Consider the following 23,817-nt stretch of genomic DNA (forward strand, 5'->3'; position numbering starts at 1 on the left):
TATGAGCCTCTGGGGGCCACTCTTATTCAAACCACCACATTTGCCTTGTTGGATCAGCATCCTAATTGCCTTCATCTCTACATGACAAACTACCCCCCCCTTTACAAGTAAACCTGCCATACTGGGTCAGAAACCTACCCTGTTCCAGTTCATTTCGTCTTAACTAATTACATCATGACCATTCTGTTCTCTTTATTAAGTCACATCCTACATTACTAGGACTTCAGCAGTTTTGGGAGGACGAAATTCAACCTAACATTGGCTGCACTGTCTAAAGAAAGAAGCAGAGTATACCCTCTGGTTTGAAGCAGGGGGGAGGGGCAGAATGTGTGCAATTGGGACTGTGGGGGGGGGATGGGACATGTTATCTCAGAAAGGATTTTAAAATGTCCATAGGAAAATTCTGAATTATAGAATTTCTGTTTAATATGTAAGATTCGAGCCTAAACCTGTGAGTCCTTTACAGTATTAGGTCCAATGGAATTAGGGAGGACTCCCATGAAATCTAATGAATGCACACTACATGGAGACACAGACATGAATACAGACATGTGGACATACACATACATATACATCATAGTACATCAGAGTGTGCGTATTTGACTGGCTTCGTTTTGGGTTGGTATGAAGAACTCAATGCTTGTGTACTAACGATTGAAAATGCAGAACATTGTAAAACCTCACTACCCCCAAACCCTACAACTTTGTGTGTGTGTGTGTGTGTGTGTGTGTGTGTGTGTGTGTCTGTTTTACCTCTTATTTTCATACTAGTTTCTACGTGCTCTGTTCCCAAGGGAGGAATGAAAGCAGATCCTGGGATCCATGAGACGGCAGAAGAGAGCGAGCCGGTGACCAAAGCCACCCCCAAAGCACCTACAAGAGGCACTGTCCCCTTGGAGCTGGGGAAGTGCTCCAGGAAGGGACTATCTTACCCTTTTGAAAACTCCGCTAGGTTCGAGCCACTTACATATAAAGTAAACTAGCTGCACTCGTGTTGGAACTGAGGAAGGTATAAATAAATAAAAAAATTAAATAAACATAAGGCTTACCAACCGATTTATATGGGATAGGAAACCAGGATGACAAACGGGGGGGGGGGGGCATGAGGGGAGGGATAGACATGCCAAAAACACTGGATGAGCCGCAAGAAAAAAAATTCGCTCTGTGTAAAGGAAACAACAACAAAAAAAGCACTTGTTTGTCGTTCGGGTATGCAGGACCTATGTAGGTATAGATTAATTGTCAGGCCTTTACAATATCTTTTTAAATCCTCGTAGCAACTCTACAAGGTTTCACCACCACCTTCATTAAGACGAGGGCCCTATACATTTCAGCAACGCTATAAATTTTGCCGAGGTCCTAGGGCAAAAACTCAGCAGTGCCTGACCTAGGACCCAGATCCACCTCAGCCCGCAGCCTCTCCCTGCAGCTGGGAGCAGCAAACCTGGGCTGGAGAGCTGCCGCTTCCATCCAGCCCCCAATTACACCTGCATCTCTCAGCAGGCCTGAGGAGGAAAAGCAAGCCAGGAGAGGAAGGCTGGAGGGGCAGGGGAGGAGAGTGTGGAGGAAGACTACCGGGCGTCAAGGCCTAACAACAACTGTGTATGAGGAAAACAATTTTGTTCAAGAGGGCTATTTATAGGGATGTGTTTCCTCAGCAGTCCCTGCCCCCTCGCTTTTCTTTTGTGTTACAAGGCGCCTGGCAGATTGGTAAAGGGTTACAGGCAGTGTACAGGAAACTGGGGAACACAATGAACGGGGCGGGGACAGATCCCCACCCACCTAAGAAAATCGCTTGCTCCAGTGTGGAGGGACCCTGGAGGGAGACAGATGGGGCTCGGAGCCCGAGCTCTGATCCTTCTATAGTTTTCTTTTTCCAAGTCAGAAAGAAAAGGCAACGTGACCAAAGGGTGCAGAATCCAGAGGAAGTAGAGGCTGAAGGAGGCAACAGAACCAAATCAGGATTATAGAAATAAGTCAAAGAGGCAAGACGTGTTTTATCCCGAGAACTCCCCCTATTCAATGGAGAATGGTTTTCCTACTCAAAGACAAGACATAGCAAAAGAAATGATCTCAAGCTGTAGCTACGGGGAGGCGGGGGATCAGAAGACACCTCCAGACACTCAGGACAGACCTGCCAAGCTTCTGGGGCCACTCTTAAATCAGAACAGCCCAGGCATTTTTCTCTCTGGGCCGCCGATCAAAGACCTCAAGCCAAATGGATGCAAACTCAGACTCAGAGCCTAAGGCCAGGCCCTGTGCGAGTTCAGATGTGGGCTGTGTAGGTTCTGATGTGGGCATAATAGCCATTCAGCAGGGACACTTGGCTCTCTCCCTCTGGCCTTGAAGTCTCTTCTCGGTACTCGACCAGGAAGGAAGTGTCCCGCTGCGCTTTGGCAGCCTCCGGGCCCATGTGGAGTGGGACAAGTGAGTTTTGTGCTCACTCATGGCGTCTGAAATGCTAACTGCAAACTGTGCATGGGGGTCAAATGTCACAATGGGTTTTTTTTTTTGTTTTTGTTTTTTAACATTCAGGGAACACAGAAAATCTCCAAATTTAAAAAAAAAAAAAAGTGACAGTATTCACTGTAAAGATATTAAAAAATGACGAAATACTGGTGAGGAAATTTTACTTTTGGAACTTGTTTCAAATATTACATGTAGACAACTCATCTTCCATCTTATCAGGTTCTACTCTGCCTGACCTTTCATACTGTCAAAGACTATTCCTGAAAGTTCTGGTGTGGCCCTTGATGTTCAGAGAAGTTGAGAGAATTTTACCCTAACCTGTGCCAAGTTCTTAGGAACTTGGTTTGGCCATTGACTCTACTACCTTCCTACATCTAGACTTTTTAAGTCTAGGGAGGAGGAGAGGAGGCCATTTGTAACCTAGTCTTTGTCTAATATTTCCTTTCTCTTCCACCCTGTCTTTCCCCAAATTCCTACTTACTTAACTTCTTCAGTTGGAAGAACAAAGTAATGTACATAGCTCTCACCTTGAGTAATGTAGCTTTCCAAGTGTGGAATCCAAAAGAAATAGGTAGGCAGGCAGGCAGGCACACAGACAGACAGACAGACTATTCCAGACCATATTTGAGATGAGGGAAACCCTTTGAAATCTCTCCTGGCTCATTCTCAACACTGTCCCTGCTCACTCTTGGAAGTCCTGTTAGAAACAACACTGGTTTTCAGAGCCCTGGAGCTGGCGGAGCCCTGGGCAATGGACTGGTCAGGATGGAGAACCGATTCTCGTTGTTCATTGCTCTTCTCTCATGAAGTAGAGTTCTTCACTTGTGCTTTGTCAGGGATTGGCAGCGTGGCTTCGGCAGTTTGCATGCCCTCTAAGAAAGCCTGGTCCACCTCCTCTGGATCTTCAGAGGCAGCCATTGGCAATGTAACATACACTTAGGCACCGTGCACAAGAAGTACGACAGTGGAGCCCGGGGTGCCAGCTTTCTGAAGTCCATTGACCCTGGTCATCCTCTGTCCTTTGTTGGCCTCAGAACCCTAGAGTACAGAGGGCAAGGTAAGACACAAGGCATTGTCACGGAAGAGCTTCCCCAACCCTTGGTCTCACCCCCAGATACCATCCGAGCACCTTTAAAACAGGGACAGCTGGAGGTAGGAAGAGAAGGAAGTAGGGAAGAAATGTAGCTGGCTAGACAACCGACTGACACTCCAGGATCTGAGAACGGGAAACTCAGATCATGAATAAGGAGTCTTAGGAGAGCATTTAATTGGCTACCTGGAGAGGGAGATGGATGATGAAGTTGCTGATACTCAGTCTAGTTGTATGGGCGAACTGGGTAAAGAAAAGGTTGTAACCACAGGTGATGCTAAAATCTATTAATACTGCTTGTCTGGTTTCTACTTATTAATGGTGAGGAAGATTTAGGTAGCCATCTGTCCTCAGTAGGTACCCAGTAGGTGTCAGTAAGCAAAAAAACAAAAAACAAAAAAACGCTTTTCCAGTATATTCATAACTTATCACCAGATAGTTTACTTACTGCTTCAGTGAACATTCCTGCCCTATCACTGTATACCCTTGCATCCTAGGAAATCCGCAGTACAATGGAAGAACCCTTTGGAACCCAAATCTGATTACACACACACACACACACACACACACACACACCATGGTCCTATAAAAGAATCTGCTTCAAGTAAGCAAAAAGAGAGAGAAACAATAAGACTCTGAAAGCTCTTGCTAAAGTAAACTGCTAAGCAAATGTGAACAGCTCCACAAAGAGATGCTTCTCAAGAAATAAGAGGAGAAATATGCCAATATATTAAATAATCCAAACAGCTTACAGGATGCTTGGGAATTGCTGCTCTGGTTATTGGAAACAGAGAGTCATTGATAGATTTTTGAGCAAGCAAGCTTATAAACAACAGCAACGCTTCAAGAGAACCCATCAGGCTTCTAGTCTGTAGGATGGGTGAGGTGGGAGGAGCTTGGACTGAGCAAAGGCGGGGTGGGGGGTGGGGATGGGGGGGTAATTCTAACCATGGAGGAGGATGTGACTGCTCCCCAGGAGGCCTGACCATGAAGAACCCGAAATGAGAGGCATTGTGAAAGACTCATCCTTTTGGGGCTGGACTAGCTTGGAAGGCGGAGGAGAGCGAGCAATGAGTCAGTGCTTACTTGAAGATGTCTCATCAGAGTGACTGAGCCAGTGGCGGTGTCATTGAGAGAGATGGGAAGGGGAGCTTGGGGACTGGGCACAGACTCCAGTGGCTGCAGAGGCCAGGCAGGTATAAAGGCTCAAAGACAGGCCGAGGGGACTTCCAAACTAGGAGGTTCATCTCTAAAGGGGGCTGCCAGGTCTTAGCACCCACAGTCTTTGCTGTGTGAGAACACACTTGTCCTGCCTATAACCAGAGCTTCTATTTCATAGGAGACAGCAGAAATCCAGATTTCTTATGAAGAATTACCTTAAGTCTTTAATATTGGCTACTAATTTTTTAAAAACAGGATGTGTTCCAAACACACACACACACACACACACACACACACACACACACACATCTGTAGGCCAGATTTGGTAGGCTGGCTATCAGGTTATGTCCAGACAGAGAGACAAGGTCAGAGGTCAAAGTTCATAAACTGACACGATGATACATAAGTAACTTTTGGGGGAAAATCAGTAACTGAAATACTGCACACATAATGTCTTTGCCAGCTTTATGGCTGTCCCTACCTTTCAAGCCTATATATGGATTTGAATGTATGCAGGAAGTTTAATCTAATCTTCAAACTGTTAGGGCACAAGACTTAGAGTGCTCACTGTGTGCTGAGTACACAGAACTCAAGGAATTCCAACTAAGCGAAGAAAAAACATGCCCTCCTGAAAGCACACGCCTCAAGTTTTAAAACAACCTGGGAGACTGTACTCTGCGTAATGGCAAAATGACAGAGCCCCCTCAAGTCCTGGGTTCTCTGCTCAAATCTCTCACATTTAGCACCGCTGGCATGGCGAGCGTGTGTGTGTGTGTGTGTGTGTGTGTGTGTGTGTGTGTGTGTGTGTGTGTGTGACTTGAATTTGTAGCTAGAAATATAACTTCCTGGGCCGTGGTTACAAAGCTGCACCTCTCTCGCCCGAGGGTATCCTAACCTCAGCGTGGGAGAGGAGCCGTCTGGGCTTCAGGGACCTCAGACCCTGGCTAGGAGAGATGGGAGTGGCCAACGGAAAAGCTCCGCTGGTCAGGTTTCTGCAATCCCAGTCTTTGTTAATGTCACTAAGGGTTTGAAGGGGGGAAAGGCAGGCACTGAAATAGAAAGTGTCAGGACTGGGATGTCAAGAAGGATAACTTCGTGAGCACCCATCCCGCGCCCTCCCTGCAGAGCCCGGCACCGCCTCCTGCGCTCTGCACAGAGCCCGACTGGCGGCAGGAAGCGGGCGGCCGGCCGCGGGTCCTCGCGAGGCCGATTTCCTCCCGGGGGCGGCCCTGGGCGATCGCTGGACTCGCAGACCCGCCTCGGTAGAGCACGATCTCTCCCCCTAGCCCCGCTCCGCTCAACCCACCCACTTACTTCCTTCGACTGCACACACACACACACACACACACACACACACACACACACACACACACTCAGAGCTGCCAAAAATTTCCAACCTCCGCCCCCCTCCCGAGCTGACTTCCTTCCAGCGCTTCCTGAGCTGGACGATCCTGGGATTTGTAAGACAGGAAAAAAAAAAGGGACGGCGCGAGGGCGGGCGACGGGACGGGATGCTGGCTGTTCGGGGTCCCCCAGCGGTCTGAAGGCTGAGCAAGAGTGCGGGCCTAAGGGCGGAGCACACTCACAGCCCCGGGGCGGTCCCCTCGCCGCCGCGCCCCGGCCCCTGCTCCTCGCAAGGCTCAGCGGAGAAGCGCGGGGAAAACGCCGCCGCGGGAGCCCGAGTAGGGAGGTGACACCCGCCCGGGGCGGTGCACGGCCGGATCTGCGCGCCCATGCCGACCCGCGGCGCCGCTCTGCCCCGGTGACCCGACCCCGAAACCCTCGTCAGCGGTGCGGAGCAGAGAGCGGAGACGGAGGGGCAGCCTCTGTGGGACTAACTCATGAAGAACAAGGGTGCCAAGCAGAAGCTGAAACGAAAGGGAGCCGCCAGTGCGTTTGGATGTGACCTGACGGAGTATCTGGAAAGCTCGGGACAGGATGGTAATGTACCCCTTCCTCACCCCCCCCCACACACTTTTTTTTGTTTGTTTGTTTAAGAGCGATGGGTTCTCTTGGGGTGTGTTGGATGAAGTTCACAAGTTAATGTGTTCCAGGCGCTCACTGTACTTTAAAAAAAAGGGGGGGGGGACGACACTGTGCTTAAGCACAACCCTGCCACCCCGACGTTCAGGAGCTACGTCTGTCCTTCCGACGTGTCATAGGAGCGGTTGATGAGTGGTGGTGTAGCTGTGGTGGTGACCGGCTGTGGCCATTCCTGAGGTTGAACCCCCGGGAGGCTCTGATCTTAAACTCTGGGTGTTGGAAGGGAAAGATTGGGGAGGGCCGGGGGGGGGGTGACTGAAGTGTGGAGCCGTCATCAGTAGGTTTTTCTGGATGTGCTACTGTAACCAGCTTCAATGTCCCTCCTGTAGCGTCGGAGGTTTTGCTCGCCCACATCCTTTTTTATTAATGTGGTAGGAGGCAGTGGGGTGGGGGTGGGGCGGGGAACCCTGGCAGGGGGAGTGGTTGCACAAACATTTTCTGTATTTCTGAGTTGATGCCAAATCTATACAGTACCTCCCCCAACTCTGCCCCCCCACCCCCACCCCCCCAACCAGACCCTTTACCTCCTCTTTGGTTTTCAGTTTTCGCCTTTGGTGTGTCATGCGAGAAGTTTGTTGTAAAAAGGTCAGAGGGCTTTAAAACAGTTTAAGCTGTAAAGAAAAAAAAAATCAAAGTTAGCTTGGAAAAAGAAAAAGAGGAGCCAGCAGAGACAATTTAAACATTTGTTGGGTGAGGCAGAAGGAAAACCATCTATGTTCCGTCCAATAAGACCATCGGAGGGTGAAAGTTTGTAATAAAGTTGGGACAATTGAGCATTAAATGACTGCTTTTATAAAGTCGACTTATAAAGTCTACACTTAACCATGACATTTAAAAAAAAAAAAAAAGCTTCTCTGGGAGCTTCAGAGAAAGAGAAAAGGGCCCACTATGTGGGCCGTGTGTTTATACAGAGATAGGAACAATAAAAGTCAACCTAGGGCCGTGTATCTGGGCAGAGGGATTCTGCGTCCAGGAAAACTCTTCCCTCAAACAACTGGCTTGTCTGTATCAAGCGTGCATCCCAGAAACAGTGCAGAGCTTTTGTTTTGCTTCCCCTTTTTGAAGACTCAGCACCCCTAGTAATTTGCAGTGGTGTGATATTCCTGTGGTATTCGGGAGTCCGGAGGCTGCTGTGCTATTAGGACAAATGGCTTAGTATTTTAGAGCTCGGAGGAACCACTGGTTTCCAAACCGCCTCCGAAATTGAGGCGTCGCTGAAGTCAAGTCACTGAAGTCTTCACAACACTCCGGAGAGGTTTTGAAACAAAATCACTCCCGACTGAGCTTTCTTGAACTTGACGGAAGCCCAAGTACACATCTTAGCCACGGTGGCTTGAAATTAAGAGTGAAATGTTTGTCTCCCCTTGTTTTGGCAGGGGTCCTCATGTTAACCTGTAGGTACGCTGGGCATGCTCCTGGGATGCCACCTCCTGCCTGTGGGTGTTGTACACACACACACACACACACACACACACACACACACACACACACACACAGAGTGAGAGCTGTAAAAGGGGCCTGCTAGCCATTCCCCACTCGTATATAGTCACAGGTTAAGGAAGAACCTGAAAAACCCTCAGGCTCTGGGAGAGAACTTCAGAGGCACCCTTAGGCAACTCCTCTTTCCAACTTGTTTTTGTGTTTTGGACTTCTGTGTGTGCTTCATATGGGAAAGGAGGACGGGAACTGATGTTCCGTAGAAAACCCGGAGTGCTGGTACTCCGTGCTTTCCATTCCGCGAAGGAGAGGGGAGGCCCAAGAGGAGTAGACACACAGGGCTCATCCATCACCAAGGGTGGAGAGGCTCCAGACCTCTTTCTGGCTCCTGTGTGCAAGTCAACGTTCTCTTTTAATGATCCCCGCCCCCGGATAGAAAGCAAACAGCCCCGCCACAGATGAGCAACCTTTTCAGACTGGACATACCTGAACAGAGTTTGGTTTTGAAATGAAAGGCGGCTGGCACTCTTGGTCCCCACATGGTGGATGTACGACGTGGGAATGAGCCATGAATAATAAGCAGTTTATAGAAATGAGACTAAATAGAGTTTCTGCCCCAACACAGCCAAATTCATTGTTTTCCTTGTGTGTGTGTGTGTGTGTGTGTGTGTGTGTGTTATGATAGAATATATAATTTTTTTTCTAAAGTGATATAGAGACATATATTAGTTAACAGACAAGACTCAGATTCTGACCCAGGTGAAAAAAGGCTGAGCAAGGCACTATCCCTTTGCTCATGACCTTGGAAGAGCTTCTCAGGGTGTTGGAGGTGGTAAATCCTCCTGGCAGAGTGGTCGCCAGGAACCAGGAAGCTAGGAAGGACCTTTCGAGAGTCGTGTCATGGACACCGAACTTTGGGGTTAAAGGGCAGGGCACTGGACCTAGGTAGAAATGGAAGGGCGATGGGTTTCACTTGTGAGCGCAAGGAGACAGAGGAAGAAGGGAGACAGCCAGCAAAGCCACAGGCTGGGGTGGAGGACAAAGCTGGCGAGCCAGCGCTGGCTGAGCCTGGGCCCTCTGCATTTGGGGAAGCTGCAGCTCTGAGTGAAGAGAGCTCCAGAGGAAAAGGGAGCCGAGGCTGTGCACCAAGGATGGCTGCTAGCTACTTCCCTAATCCACCAAGCCTAGCCTTGCCACCTCCGATTGGACAAATCAGAGAGGGCAGGGTGCAAAAGTGACATTTTCTTTTTCAGCCTGAAATGAGTATTACTCCTGGCCGGCTATGGTGCTTCACCTGTGGGAAGCTGATGAAAGCTGAGCTACCTCTTCTTAGAAACACACACACACACACACACACACACACACACACACACACTCACACACATGAGTGTGCAGTTCCTGCAGGTAGCCACAGAGATGCACAGAGAGGACAGGTTCCACTCTGCTGTGACCATCCCTCGCAGCCCCGAAGCCTGGTGTGACAACTCCCTCCCCACTTTCCCCCTTCAATCCCTAGTGTCGTGGATCAAGGCGGGGGGGGGGGGGGATCCCCCAACGGTAGCCAAGTGTTCTAACCCTGAGCTACACCCCCAGCCTTTGGCCACTTGACTGGCACCTGATAAGAGACCCACAGCAGACCATAAGGTCGCTGCCAGGAACCTTTGTCACTCACCAGCAGAATGACTGCTGCCCCTGTCTGAAGCGCTTCCCCTGGGAAGCGGCTAATTCTCTCTTCCTATCTGGGATCACTTCCCTACTGCTGATGGAAGGAGTCTGCTTCTCTCCTCCTTCTTTTCGGTCACCAAATGTGGAGGTCGTTTCTTGCAGCCATGTGATTAAAAACAGCACCAGATTGTTGTTACCGATGGCATTAGGGTGTGCGTGAAACCCAGAGACCTGGAATGTGTTCATGGTCATTTCCTAACTCTCCCTTGTGAGCCAAGTATTCTGCGTCTTCTAGCAGAGCTTGGGGATGGTGGGACCATGAGCCAGGGAACAAGTAAAAGGTGCTAGGACAGAAACTGTTTCCTCCTCTGGGCTGGCCACACTTTTTGTTGTTTGTTTGTTTGTTTTGTTTTGTTTTTCAAGACAGAGTTTCTCTGTGTAGTTTTGGTGCCTGTCCTGGATCTCGCTCTGTAGACCAGGCTGGCCTCAAACTCACAGAGATTCCCCCTGGCTCTGCCTCCTGAGTGCTGGGATTAAAAGTGTGCACCACCACCGCCCGGCCTGGGCTGGGCTGACTTCCTTGTCTTTCTAATCCATCATTGCTCGTTTTACCTACCCTTGGTGAAAAGCGAGTCTGATCTCAACTAGTGCCTTAACGTCACTCCATGATGGTGACAGATATTAACCACCTGGAAAGTCTTTTAAAAGGTTGATGCCACTGCACATGATAGCACACACCTATAGTCCCAGGGCTTGGGAGGTTGAGGCAGGAGGATTAAGAGTTTGAGACTAGCCTGGGCTACATGGCCAGATCCTCTCTTCATCTCTCAAAGAAAAAAGAAAAAAAGGGGATGCAAGGGCCCATCTCAGACTAACTAAATCAGACTCTCTCCTAGATGGTTTTGGTATGTGGACAGGGTGAAGAGCCTGTACGAAGTGCATCGTTTGTAGGCCATGTTCCCTGCATAAGTAGGGTCCCCTCTGAATGTTCCATGAAAAGTGTGAACCTTTTAATTGCTGAGGAATTTTTTTCTCATCCTTAGCAGGCTGAAAACATGTATATTAATATAAAACAAAGAATGTATAGGTATAACGTAGATTTAGTTTGAGAGGTGAGAGGAGGTTCATAACAAATTACTGACAGATGCAAATCTAATGCTAAGCTTGCTGGGAGCTTGCTGGTGTTCCGAAGGATGAGGGTGAGCAGTGGGAACATCAGTCGTCGCTTCTTTTCATTTCATGTCTGAAGCTAAATAGTTCCCTCGCTTGGTTTATTCGTTTCCTTTATTTATTAATCCAGTAAACAAAACTCTAGTCCAGCCGTGTTTTGGATGCAGTGGGAAAGAAAGATAGGTTCTGGATATCAGAAATGCGTAGTCTCAGGGATGCAAACCAATCAACCTTCAGACACCAGTTGACTCTGAAGAGGCATTTGTAGGAGAAAATGTGAAAAGTTTGGTCTCCCGTTAAATAGCAAGATACTGTACAGACATAAACAGAGCAAGGCCATAACAAAGAAGGCTAATACTTTTCTGTTTACGATTTAGTGCTGAACGGGGGACGGGGCAGTATCCTCTGCAGCTTAATCTTGGTCTGGCACATCATTTGCACACCTTTCCCCAGCAAATTCCTCACCAAGCAGGTCTCGGCTATGGAAAGTTCTAGAAGCATTCCCTAACCCAAGTCAGGGGACTTGGTTGGGGGCTTCCACTAAGACTGCTGGAACTCTCCTGCCTAGAATCTCAACTTTGCTTGTTCCCAAATGACTGGCCCTCCAGAGGCTTGCTTCCTGCCTCTGGGCCTCAGTTTCCCCTCTTGTGAAACAGAGATAATAGATAGGACAGATGTGAGAGCACGTGGGTTAATATGGGTAAAGCACCTATCTGAGGACACACACTTGGTAACCTGTTACTGCCCAAATAGCCTGGATTTACCCTACCACAACCGCCAAGACTGAATGAGGCTCTTTCATCAGTGAGGGCATTCATCAACCACCCAGAGGGAATGGGAGCAGGATTGCTTGCCACACTGGGAGAGAATCCAGTTGATGCGGTGCCTTCCCAGAGTTGCTGAGAAGACCATCAGTGCACAGGTGTGGAAAAGACAAATGTCAACCTGATAGAAAAGTGCTTCAGTAGATCTGAGGGCCGGGTTAGGTTAGATCTCAAGCTGGAGGCCAGCCTGGGCTATACAGCCAGCTTTTGAAAGACCAGAGACAGCCACTTACTTCTAGGCCTCAGAAAACTGAAAGAGAAGCCTGGTCACTGTTGGGGGACATTGTGAAGACAGAAGAGCAACCAGAAGGGCTTAAGGGTAGAGAGGCATCCCCACCCCAGACTGCCAGAGTGAAACTGGAAGGGGTGGGGGGGCAAGGAATCAGGCCCAGAGCAAACTGCCTAGCCAACCCTCAGGCCAGCAGGGACTACTTAGTTTCTGGGTATAACGAACAACCCACCCAGAGAATGGAAACAGCTACTTCCACCTACCACACGGCTCCCTTCTGCAGGCTCTTCAGATCTCTGCCAAGAGCTCCTTGACCACAGGAACAGCCTTACCCTCACTTCCCCCCTGTCAGCCCCTGGCAGCCTCCCAGATGCCTCCCAACTTCAGGAAGTCCTGGTGCCATGGCCTCAAAGGAAGCCTGCGCCCTCCTCCCCTACCTACCTGGAGCCAGAGACCTCTCTGCCCGACAGTGGAGTGCTTGTGGGTCACTCGCACGTCATCCCCCAAAGAGAAACAAGCTCTCCAGCACCACCCAGACTCGAGTGTTGGATGCAATTGTCTATCCTCTTGGTTGTGGGTTTGAGGCCAATCAGTGCTGTACAGCATTTGTGGGCTAGCCCTGAAAGCTTTCTTGTTAGGGAGGAAAAAACTGAGAATTCCAGGGTTTGGTTGACCAAGACAATTTTCAAGCACTTGCAGGGACAGTTTGTTCCCCAGGGATATAGCCTCCCTACAAAAAAAAAAAAAAAAAGCCTTCCTGGGATTCGATGCTATGTGTGGCTCTGAGCAGTGGGTGGAAGAAGTGGGTGGGACTGAAAGTTCCAAGACTCAGGCTGGGCATGGGAACCTTTAACCACCACCCACTCTGCCACTGGTATTGGAGCTAATGTTTCTGGAAGACAGTAGTGATAAAACCACCTGGTCAGGGCGTCCTATTGCTCATTCCCTCCAGAGCAGACTGCCCACGCTGGAGCTGCCTATCCGCTCTGGCCCAAGGGTCTCAGGATCCCACTTCCTTCTTGTGGTTCCTACAGGGGCAGTCTTGGAGCCAGGGACGTGGAATGAGTTCTTTTCCCACATATTGTTCGCCACACATTTAAATCAAGTGCAGCATCCCTCCCCACCCCCCACCCCCACTCTTCAAATTAATCTTATGAGTGCATGTGCCGACCAGTCCTCTTAAGTATTTCTCCCAAGGCTCCAACACAAAGGCCATGCTTGAGTTGAACTGATCTTGGCGCCTCTCTCTCCAAAGGCTGGCCTTGAGTACTATGTAAGGCGGGGCCACAGCCTGCTGGAACTCTAGGAGTCTGGCCAGCCTCCCCTGTAGAACTACTCTTCCTGGATGCAACCTTAGATAAAGGTTCAAATAAAGAATTCTCCTCCACTGGAAAAAGAAGGTTGGCTACAGTTTGCTAGGTGGTTGGGGGGGGGGGGGGGGGGGGCGGGGGGTGGGCGGGCAGAAGGGGAGGAAATTAAAGGAAGGTTTCTTGGAAAGAGAGAAGGGACAGAGTGTGAAGGCTGGGTTCCAAATAAGACCATATTGCTTCTTTATCATTAGCAGAAATGACTACGATATTGTTTTTAAATTTTTGTGCCAATCACTTTGTTCACACAGGGAATGTTTTCAACCTCTTTAAGATTGGATGTTTTCACACCCACCCATTTTATAGAGGAGAATTGAGTTCTGAGAGGTTAAATCATTCACCAAGATTATCCAGATGGGACATGCAGGATTTAAATCCAGCTCTATAAGATACCCAAGGTCACGGTCTTAGATTGGAATCGTATTTCCCAGAACAGAATAATTCATAATTTTGCACTTAACCCATTTTATTCCTCATAACCCCCCCAAAATATTTTATCTTCTGTTTTGCTTTCTCTTAACCCAAACCAGAAATAGTCATAACAACTGGGACTGAGAAGCACTTTATCCTCTGCAAGCTGCTTTGTGAACATCTTGTGCATGCATTTGAAAACACACATACACACAGACACAGACACAGACACAGACACAGACACACACACACACACACACACACACACACACACACTATCCAAATCCACCAGCTTTCGAATACTCATAGGCCCTTTCTTGACCAATGCTGCCACAAGCCTTTTCCTTCTGGAAATACCCACAGCCTTAGAGTCCGAGGCCCCGAGTTACTTCTCCATTCTGCCCACTGTTCTGTGCTGTTCTTGGCTGTGTGGGTAGGCAGCCGGCAAGCTCAGCTGAGGTAGTATACAGATGTAGCAGGTTGTGCCCGCCTCTGTGAGCCTGTGGTGGGCACAAGAACGTTGCTTGGTATCTATCAAGGATTTATCTTCCTATCTAGGAAGTGGGTGTTGGAGCCCTTTTAGGTATCTGATGATGAGGACTCTGCTCAAAGCTGTGTTATCAGGAATCCAAGACTCTTTCATGGTCCCATGAGGGTTTGCAGCTAGTCCCAGATAGAAAACAACCCAGGCTGTGCATGGAACTCTGCAGAAACTGCCTTTTGCCATCTCACTCCTTGGTGTGAACCAATTGGGTTTCTGAGATCAAGTCTCTGGCACTTTTTGTTCCAGTTCAGGCTTGGCTGGTACATCATGCTCTGTCTGGTACCACACCCACAGCTTGATGCTGGTCCGGAGTGCCCTTGGTGGGGAGAGGGTTGAGTGTTACTCATGCCCCTGAAAAGTACTGTATACCAGCTCATACTGTTACAGATGTTAGACCACAGCTGGAAAAAGCTGGCAGATAAATAAGTCAACCGTGCTTGGGAAACTCATGTGCATATCTCTTTCCCTGGAGTGTTATGATTTTACTTTTTGTTTTGTTCTGCTTTTTAAAAACAATATTTAGTGTGTGTGTGTGTGTGTGTGTGTGTGTGTGTGTGTGTGTGTGTGTGTAGGCAGGGAGTCAATACTGAGTGTGCAACCCATGGCCTTGCACATGCCAGGCCAACGCTGTAGCACTGACCTACACGTCCAACCTCATCCCTAGGTTTTTCAATACGAAACTAGCTTGGTGGGACTTCGAATTAAAGCAACCAAGATTTGAATGGAATGGTAGTACACTTGACCCTAGTGCAGTGTTCTCAACAGGGGTCGCCTAAGACCATTGGAAAACACAGATATTTACAGTATGATTCATAACTAGTCAACGTACAGTTATGAAACAGCAACAACGACTATTTTATGGTCGAGGGAGGTCACCACAACATGAGCAACTGCATGAAAAGGCCTTGGCGTTAGGAAGGCTGAGAACCACCGCACTACTGGGTTTAGAAATGTGTGTTCTCATATGGGTCTTGGCCTAGAGGTGATCAAAAGACAAGAAGACAGCTTTCGAAAAAGTACAAAGAGTGAGGTGAGGGCTATAAAGGATGTCTAAGCAAGGCATGCTAACACAGATAGCAGCGGACGGACAGCCACTGGACAGAGGTTATGTAGCTGGGAAAGTCAATAAAACAGAGATCTTCTGACTGTGAGGAACAGCAGAGGGATGAGGAGGAGAAGGGTGGCTGGAGTCTAGAGGCAGGAAACTATGTGGCTTCGCCTGATACTTGTGGTTGGTCGCAGCCTGTGTAGCCTGGAGGAAATTTCAACTCTGGAAAGGCAGCTAAGGGATGGGGAAGACAGGAGCCTGTCTCCAGGGCAGGAGAACCACTCCACCATTAGGCCAGCACATAGCAGCTGCAAGGATAAGAATGGCCACTGGTCTGACTGCCTGGGCCCGTACCCGTTTCTTGCCTGGACACAGAAAAATAAGACGTTTTACAGAAAGATAAGGTTTCAAAAAAAAAAAAAAAAAAAAAAATAGATGTTAACTGTGCAGGTCCTGGCGTCACCCACCTATAATTCTAGTGCTCGGGATGCCAAGGTAGGAAATATTGTAGTTTTGAGGCCAGTTTGGACTCTATTGCAAGTTTGAAGGCAGCTAGAAAGCCACCAGGGCTACATAGCAAGACTCTATCAAAAGAAAGAAGGAAGAGAGAGGAAGAGGAGGAGGAGGAAGAGGAGAAGGAAGAGGAGGAGGAGGAAGAGAAGGGGGAAGAAGAGGAGGGGAAGGGAGAGGGGGGGAGGAGGAGGAGGGGAGGAGGAAGAGAAGGAAGAGGACAAACAACTAAAACCTAAACTAAGGAAAATGAAGGGAGGAATGAAAGAAGGAACAGGATAGCAGAAATAAAGAAAAGAGTCCTGGAAAGACAGATCTGTCAGTAAAGTGCTTGCTATGGAAGCATGAGGACCCAGGTTTGAGCCTCAGAACCCATATTAAAAAAATAAAAAAATAAAAAAAAGCCAGGTGTGGATCCCTGTGGCTTGTTGGCCAGGCAGCCTAGACTACTTGGTGAGTTCCAGGCAAGTGATAGACCCTGCCTCAGGAACAAGATGGACAACACACCTGAAGACTAACTCCTGAGGTTCTCCTCTGGCTTCCACATAGTGCACACACACACACACACACGCACACACACACACACACACACACACATACCTGCACAAATACAAACATGCACACACACGCTCAGAGAAAGAGAAGATCCTGCCCACCCTGATTTCCTTTCTCTCTCTTTTAAAAATTATTATTGTGTATTTGCATGAAGTAATCAGAGGACAATTGTGGAAGTTGGTTCTCTCCTTCCACCATGGAATCTGCTGATCCAATTCAGGTTGCCAGGTTTGTGTGGCAACCCTTCCCCCCACCCCCATTTTAAAAACTAATTTAGAAAAAAAAAATTTTGAGACGTGGTCTTACTAACCCTGGCTGGCCAGAGTCTAAACCACTCTGGCCTCTGCTGCCCAAGTGCTAGAATGAAAGGTGTTCGCCAACACACATGGCTAATCGGGTTTCTGATGTCTGTAGCTATGGGCCATAAAAAACGTTCACCCTCAACCTTATCTATCTCTATTTGACAAGTGAGGACCGACTCAGACAGTCACTGTAGTGCCTGCCACCTACCCAGGACTTGGAAGAAGCCAGACACCAACCATATCTGATGGACACTGAGTTTCTCTCGGTGGCTTTTGCCTGCTCCTGTCCCAAATAGCCATAGCTTTGCCGGCAGTGGGCGATGGAGACTTCCGTTTTTAACATGTATTGCCAGACTGACCTCGGTGGGGTCTGAAATAACTGTAAAACTCTGACAACAGAGTGTTCCCACTCCTGGTTTTTCAAAGTCAAGTTTCCCGCGTGGGTTCCCAGTGGCACCCCATGGGGAGCACCACAAGCCCCTGTGACCCTAAGTAGCCCTTCCACCGCTTCTTAGCCACCTGTTTCCTGCACGCTGAGTCGACTGGGAAACGATGATGTCAGTCCTTCCATGTAAATCGGCCCCTCCCTGTTGGCCCCGCCCCTTCAATGCATAGTTCTGTTCCTCTTTCTGGCTTTGGTCTTGCTATTCACTTAGGGACTCAGCAGCGTTTGGCATCAACAGTTGGCTTTCTTAACAAGCATTAGCTATTTAAGCTTCAGTGAGGCCTTCAAAGTGCATATGTCTCTTTGGGTCCATATTTGGGAAATCCTTTGTTGTTTGGCTAATGGCTAGCACGTGGGCTCGGTGTTAATGGAGAGGGGCCATTTTCCTCTCCAGAGAAAGCAGTATTAAAGGCAAGACTCTGGTGGCGCACGCCTTTAATCCCAGCACTCGGGAGGCAGAGCCAGGCGGATCTCTATGAGTTTGAGGCCAGCCTGGTCTACAAAGCGAGTTCCAGGAAAGGCGCAAAGCTACACAGAGAAACCCTGTCTCGAAAAACCAAAAAAAAAAAAAAAAAAAAAAAAAAAAAAAAAAAAAAAAAAAAAGGCAAGACTCTGAGGTATGCTCAGAGGCAACAACAACAGAATCCTGCCTGGGGCCCCCAGGGGAGTAGCTTGAAAACTGTAGTGACCGGGGCACAGGGCCCACAGTGTAAGGTCAGGAAAATACACCTATGACATCATCTTTGAACATCCTGTATTCCCCCATCCGAAAGTGCACTTTTGAATGGAGCATAGATCCCACCTCCCTTTCCTTTATGCCCTTAGAGACGATTTGGCTCCAGAATGAAAGGGATACAATCCCTAGGGAGAATATGAGTTTTGAAATATGAATTTAAAAAAATTTTAAGCTACAATGAGAAAAATATAATTCTTTCAAGATTTAATTTAAAGACCGGGCATGGTGGTGCACACCTACAGTAGCAGCACTTGGAAGACAGAGGCAGGAAGATCTATCTCTGTGAGTTCAAGATCAGCATGGTCTACATAGTGAGTTCCAGGATGGCCAGGACTACACAAAGAGACTCAGTCTCAAAAAAAAAAAAAAAAAAAAATTGAATTCAAAACTAATGTTAACAAAAGATTAGTCAGATCCTCTTTAAATTCCCTGTGTGCGTGCTTGTATCCCTTGAAAACCAACTGAACACAGAATAGAGATTTAAATGGCTGCTTGCCCAGGTGCTGAAGTGGCTCCATTGGGAACACATGATCCCACCCAGTGGGCCCGGAAAGCGGATTGGGGCCGTGCTGGCTGCTCCTGCCGGGATCTTCCTCGGGGATCTGCTTTCCCAGGCTTGTTTAGATGAGCTCCATTCAGGCCATGCCCGCGGCTATGGCCTGATGATCTCAGGTACAGCCACAGTGAGCTGGCTGCTGGGAAAACACCGTGACGTGAAACCACGTGACTTGATGGTCCTCTTCTGAATTCTTTTACTGTTGTCCCCAGTGTCCACAGGGGACATGAATTATGACTTTTTTTAAGTCAGAAGAGAAAAAGAAAACTGTTAAAAATTTTTATGGGAACAGAGTGTCTGGAGTTGTTGAAGTTTTCTTTCCAGCTTTATTTTGGAGGAAGTCTGTCGGGTTGCTTTCCTAGGACGTCAGCCTCTCCTCTGGGTTGTTCTCGAGTGTGAAGGGACCAGGGCTGCCTTAGTGGTTTCCCGGAGTTGTGAGCAGTGGTCCTCAGCATGGCGTCAGGGTGTCCTACCCAGGCTCAGCCTCATCCCTTAGAACTCCAGAGCTGTGGAAGTCGAGAACCCCGAGCACAAACACTGCATGACCCCACTTGTCCCTCATGGCTGCTTCTTTTAGTCTCTTAGGTACACAAAATTTTCCTTCCTATGGCTAAAAAAAAGCCAGCTTTAAGAATCTTGTCTGTTGGGGTGGGACCGTGGCAAACTTTTCAAGTTTTCACATTTCTTTAGTAATCTCCCAAGAAAACCCCAAATAAGGGTGGGGGCATGTGTTGTGGTGGGACTTTGCCATGACAGTGACAGCCATGTTCTTTCCATCTGGGCTTCAGGAGAAGGGAAACGCTGAAGAGAAAGCCTGTGTCCATCTTTGATGGGGGGGCAGGGCAAGGGGCCCTTCCCGTGTGCCTGTCTCTGCCCCACAACGTCAAGGTGAGCTGATCTCGGGATCTAAGTGTGAAGTAGGTGCATTCTGCTGGGCTGGAGAAACAGCCTGCATAGGGCAGGCCAAGGGGTGTGTCCCGCCCTCTGAGGCAGATGGCTGCAGTTTCACAGCAGGTGGTGTGTGTATTCTCTGTGCTTTTAAAGGGGGACGGTCATTCAAGGTGATCTAGACAGTGATGGGTTGTAAATGCTGCGTATGACAAGTGTCGTTACTTGTGAGCAAGCAAAAGCAGCTTTAAGCACTGAGGTGGCCCTCCTTCCTGTAGCCCCTCCTGCTCATTTCCTGTGGCTGCCATAACCACTCACCACAGACTTAGCAACATAACATAAATCTGGAGCACTACCTTTCAGTTCTGGAAGTCCGACCCGACACGTGTCTCACCACGTGCCAGGAGTGTTTTCCTCTCTAGGGTGCTGGGAAAGAATCCATTTCCTTACCTTTGCACCTTCTGGAAGCTACTCACATTCCTTGGCTTCTGGACCCTTCTTCTTTAAAGCCAGTGACACTTGGCTTTCTGACCATTCTTCCGGTCACACAGTCACTCTTCCCACAGCTGGAAAGACCCACAGGATTTGACCTGGCCTATCTCTAGGACACTGTCTCCACCTCCAGGTCTTCAACTTAAGCATGGCTTACAAAGATTCCAGGGATTAGAGCTGAAGGCAAGGCACCGAGATTCCCCAACAAACTCTGAGATCTTCGCCAACCCCAACACCTGGTAACTGTGTGATGTTAATCCAAGCTCTAAGCTGGTAAAAGGAAATACCCTTCCATTGTGGATTCCTGGAAACAAAAATCCTTGTTAAGGTCTGGGTCTGTGCAGAACTAGACAGTTTCCTGGATGTTCTGTCTGTTCTGTGTGCTGGACATGCTGCCTGATAGGACTCTGCTGGGCCAGAGGTGTGGGATTAAGGCTTCTGTTTATGGAGAAGGCCACACACCAGGCCTTGCAGCGTTGACTCATGTGTCTCCGAAAACAACTCTGGGAGGCAGGTTATTACGTTGTCCTTAGCGTACAATGACTGCACACATGCGTGGAGTACAGTGTGAAATTTTAGTACAATGAGTAATGATCAGATCAGGGTAAGTGGCATGTCTATCACCTCAAAGATCGATCCATTCTTTGTTTTAGAAACATTTTAAATTGTTCTACTAGGTCTTTGAAATTTGTAATTTATTGTCAATGATCATCACTCAACTGTACTATGGAACACTAAGTTAGTCCTAACCAGTTACACGACCGGACCCATTAATCATCCTCTCTCAGACTCACGTCTTTCCCAGCCTCTGGTAAGCACAATTATACTTTCTACGTCTATGTAATCAACTTCTTTAGCTTTCCACACATAAAAATAAGTAGTATTTGTCTTTCTCTACCTGGCATATTTTACATTTTTCCTCAGGCGTATCCCTGTTGCCAAAATGACAGGATTTTCTTTTTAGTGGCCAAATAGTATTCCAGTGTGTGTGTGTGTGTGTGTGTGTGTGTGTGTGTGTGTGTGTGTGTGTGTGTGTGTATGAAGCTAGGCATCATCAACAGATGAATGACACACACACATATATACATATATACACAAACATATTATATATACATATGATATTAATCTGTTGATACCTAGCTTGACACTCTATCTTAATTATTATGAATAGTGTTTCAATAAATGTGGAACTGTAGAAATTTCTCCTACATACTGATTTCCTTTTCTTTGGATATAAACCCAGAAGTGGAGTTGCTGGATCATGCATTAATTCTATTCCTAGTCCTCTGAGAGACTTCCATACTGTTTTCCATACTGACTATAATCATTTTCGTGCCACCAGTGTTCAGAGACTTCCCTTTTCTCCGTACACCCGCTAACATTTGTTATTTTTGTTGTTTGATGGTAGTCATCCTAAGTAGGATGAGATGATAGCTGATGTGGCTTTGATTGACATTTCCCTGATTTGTGATATTGAAAATTGTTCCATAATTTTTAGCTACTTGCATCTCTTCATTTGAGACACGTGTATTCAGATTATTTGCAGTTCTTTTGTTATTGTTTGAGACAGGGTCTTGTGTAGCCTTGACTTGAACTCACTATGCAACTAAGGAGGACATTGGACTTGTGACGCTCTTGCCTCGGCCTCCTGAGTGCTAGCATTACAGGAGTGTGTCTCTGTGTCCAGTTTATTCATTGTGGGGAATTGAACCCAAGGCCGCTCGAATGGTAGGCAAGCACCCTACCCACTGAGCTATAGCCCTAGCGCTAGCATATGTTCTAATAGGGTGGTTTTACTATTGGGTTTTTGGAGTGCCTTGTGTGTTCTGGATATTCATCCCTTTCCAAATGAGTGGTTTGCAAATATTTTCTCCCGTTCTGCAAGTTGTCTCTCCCCATGTTAAACACTGACTTTGCTTTCACCTTTGGATTCTGTGCTTTTGGGGTCCTGTCTGAGAAATCCTTGCCCAGACTAATGTCCTGAAACAGTTCCTCTGTGGTTTTCTTCTAGTTATTTCATCATTTGGGGTCTTACATTGGTCTTCAGTCCATTTTGAGTTGACTTATTATGCAGTGATTTATTTACTATGGATGTGGTTTCATTGTTACACAACTATGTATCTAGTTTTCCCAGCACAGCTGATGGAAGAGACTGACTGTATGGTCTTGGTGCCTTTGTAAAGATTTAGCTGGCTGCAAATCTCTTAGGTTGTTTCTGGGATCTTCATTATTCCTATCTGTTTTTTGTTTTGTTTTGTTTTTAATGCCAAACATGCCATTTTGGTCACTATAGCTTGGTAGCATGGTTAGCTATAATAACGAAAAGTAGGTATTATTAAGAGCTTTACTCTGTAGGCTTTAATTATTTACTTATTTATTTGCAGAGATAGGGACAGAACCCAAGGCCCTGAGCATGCTGGTGAGTTCTCTGTCACTGAGCTATGCCAGCGGTGGTTTTTAACTACGGCAAAACATGCATAACATATAATGTAGCATTTTTGCCATCTTAAGTATACGGTTCAGCAATAGTGAGCACATTCACATTCTTGCACAATTGCCGTCATATCCATCTTCTGAATTACTTCACCTTCCCTAACTGCGTCCTGTCCCCATTAAAGGCTAACTCCCTGGTCTTCCCTCCCACAGACCCAGAATCTCCAATCTAGTTTCCATCTCCAGGGATGTGACTCTAAGGACAGCACAGCCATGGGAGAGAAGTATTTGTCCCTCTGTGGCTGGATTATTTCACTTACAATGCCACTATTTTTTTTTTTTTAACGAGAAAAGAAAGGCTCAGAGAAGTGATGTTGCCAAGACCACATTAGTGGTACTTGGCAAATCCAAGTTCAAAGCAAGGCCCATCCCACTCTGGCTGTATAATCCCTTCTTAACTTACCCTGTCAGTCAGGCAGAGGTGAGCTTTACCTGACAGGTAGCTAGAGGAGAGCCAACCACAGCGAAGAACTCAATGTCCTGCCATTCAGGCAGCCCAGGTTCAGCTCAAATGGCCACAAGAACAAACTGGTTCTGGGAATGGTACGTGAACAGTCCCAGCATTCAGGAGGCCGAGGTAGGAAGATCTCATGTTCGAGGCTATCATGAGCTAAATAGTATAGCAGACTCCAGGCCAGCCTGTCTGTACCGTGAGACTCCGTTCGGAGGGAACTGGTTAGATGAGACTTGGAAAGACCTCCAGGAGGACAGTCAGAGATGGCGAAAGAACATCCCAGGACCACCAGGTAGTACACCAAGAAGGAGATTCTCAAATGCTTTTAAGCCGATGACTCACCAGGTCAGGAGGCCTTGCCTCGGCAGCAGGGTTTAGAGAGCCTCACTTAGAGAGACTCAGTTCTCTAATGCCTCATAAAGGCTCCAGAGCTCTGGGGCTCTGGGAGATTAAAGGTGCTATCAACTGTCCTCATCTCAGCAGGAAGGGGTCTGATCAGCTTCAGTCTTCCCAACAGGAACTTAGAATTAAAGAGACAAGCTTTTTAGAGCAGAAAAGATACCTCTGAAGGGCAGACACTTGGGTGAGATGGGGCGGGGTGGGTTGTCTGGCATGCCTTAAAATCCAACCAGGCAGAAAGTGATAGATGAAAGGACCTGGTGTGGAGAACTCAGACCCTCCACCTCTGACGCTAGCTCCCAACATTCTTGTCCTTTCTAATGCCAGCACATTCCCAGCCGGTCCCCCCTTCCCACTCCCAAGGTTCCTGCCCCTGTATAGACCTCCACTACCTCTCCCCTCCATCAGTTGTCAGAATTCCATTAAGTTATTTCCTTCCTTGAGTCAAAGCAAATGAGCTCTGTGCAGACCCGGACCATTGACTCCTCCTCTGCATTGGACCTGAGGGGTTAGCGGCTTCCCTGAGGCT

The 23,817-nt window shown here is 47.8% G+C and overlaps 1 protein-coding gene and 1 long non-coding RNA gene across 2 annotated transcripts in view; one reads left to right on the forward strand and one right to left on the reverse strand.

Moving 5' to 3' along the window:
• Nucleotides 1–2,611: 2,611 nt before the first annotated feature.
• Nucleotides 2,612–8,230, reverse strand: LOC119088791. The gene is made up of 3 exons (XR_005092520.1): nt 7,698–8,230; nt 7,288–7,374; nt 2,612–3,507 (listed from the first exon to the last, which is right to left on the reverse strand). It is a non-coding gene; the product is annotated as an uncharacterized LOC119088791 (long non-coding RNA).
• Arhgap31 (Rho GTPase activating protein 31) overlaps nt 5,756–23,817 on the forward strand; it is a 112,297-nt gene continuing 94,235 nt past the window's right edge. The window contains 1 exon segment of the mRNA XM_028881600.2: nt 5,756–6,661. Coding sequence (XP_028737433.1) covers nt 6,562–6,661 — 100 coding nt within the window. The 5' untranslated portion in view covers nt 5,756–6,561.

Source organism: Peromyscus leucopus, chromosome 12, assembly GCF_004664715.2.
Source record: "Peromyscus leucopus breed LL Stock chromosome 12, UCI_PerLeu_2.1, whole genome shotgun sequence".
NCBI classification, from domain to species: domain Eukaryota; kingdom Metazoa; phylum Chordata; class Mammalia; order Rodentia; family Cricetidae; genus Peromyscus; species Peromyscus leucopus.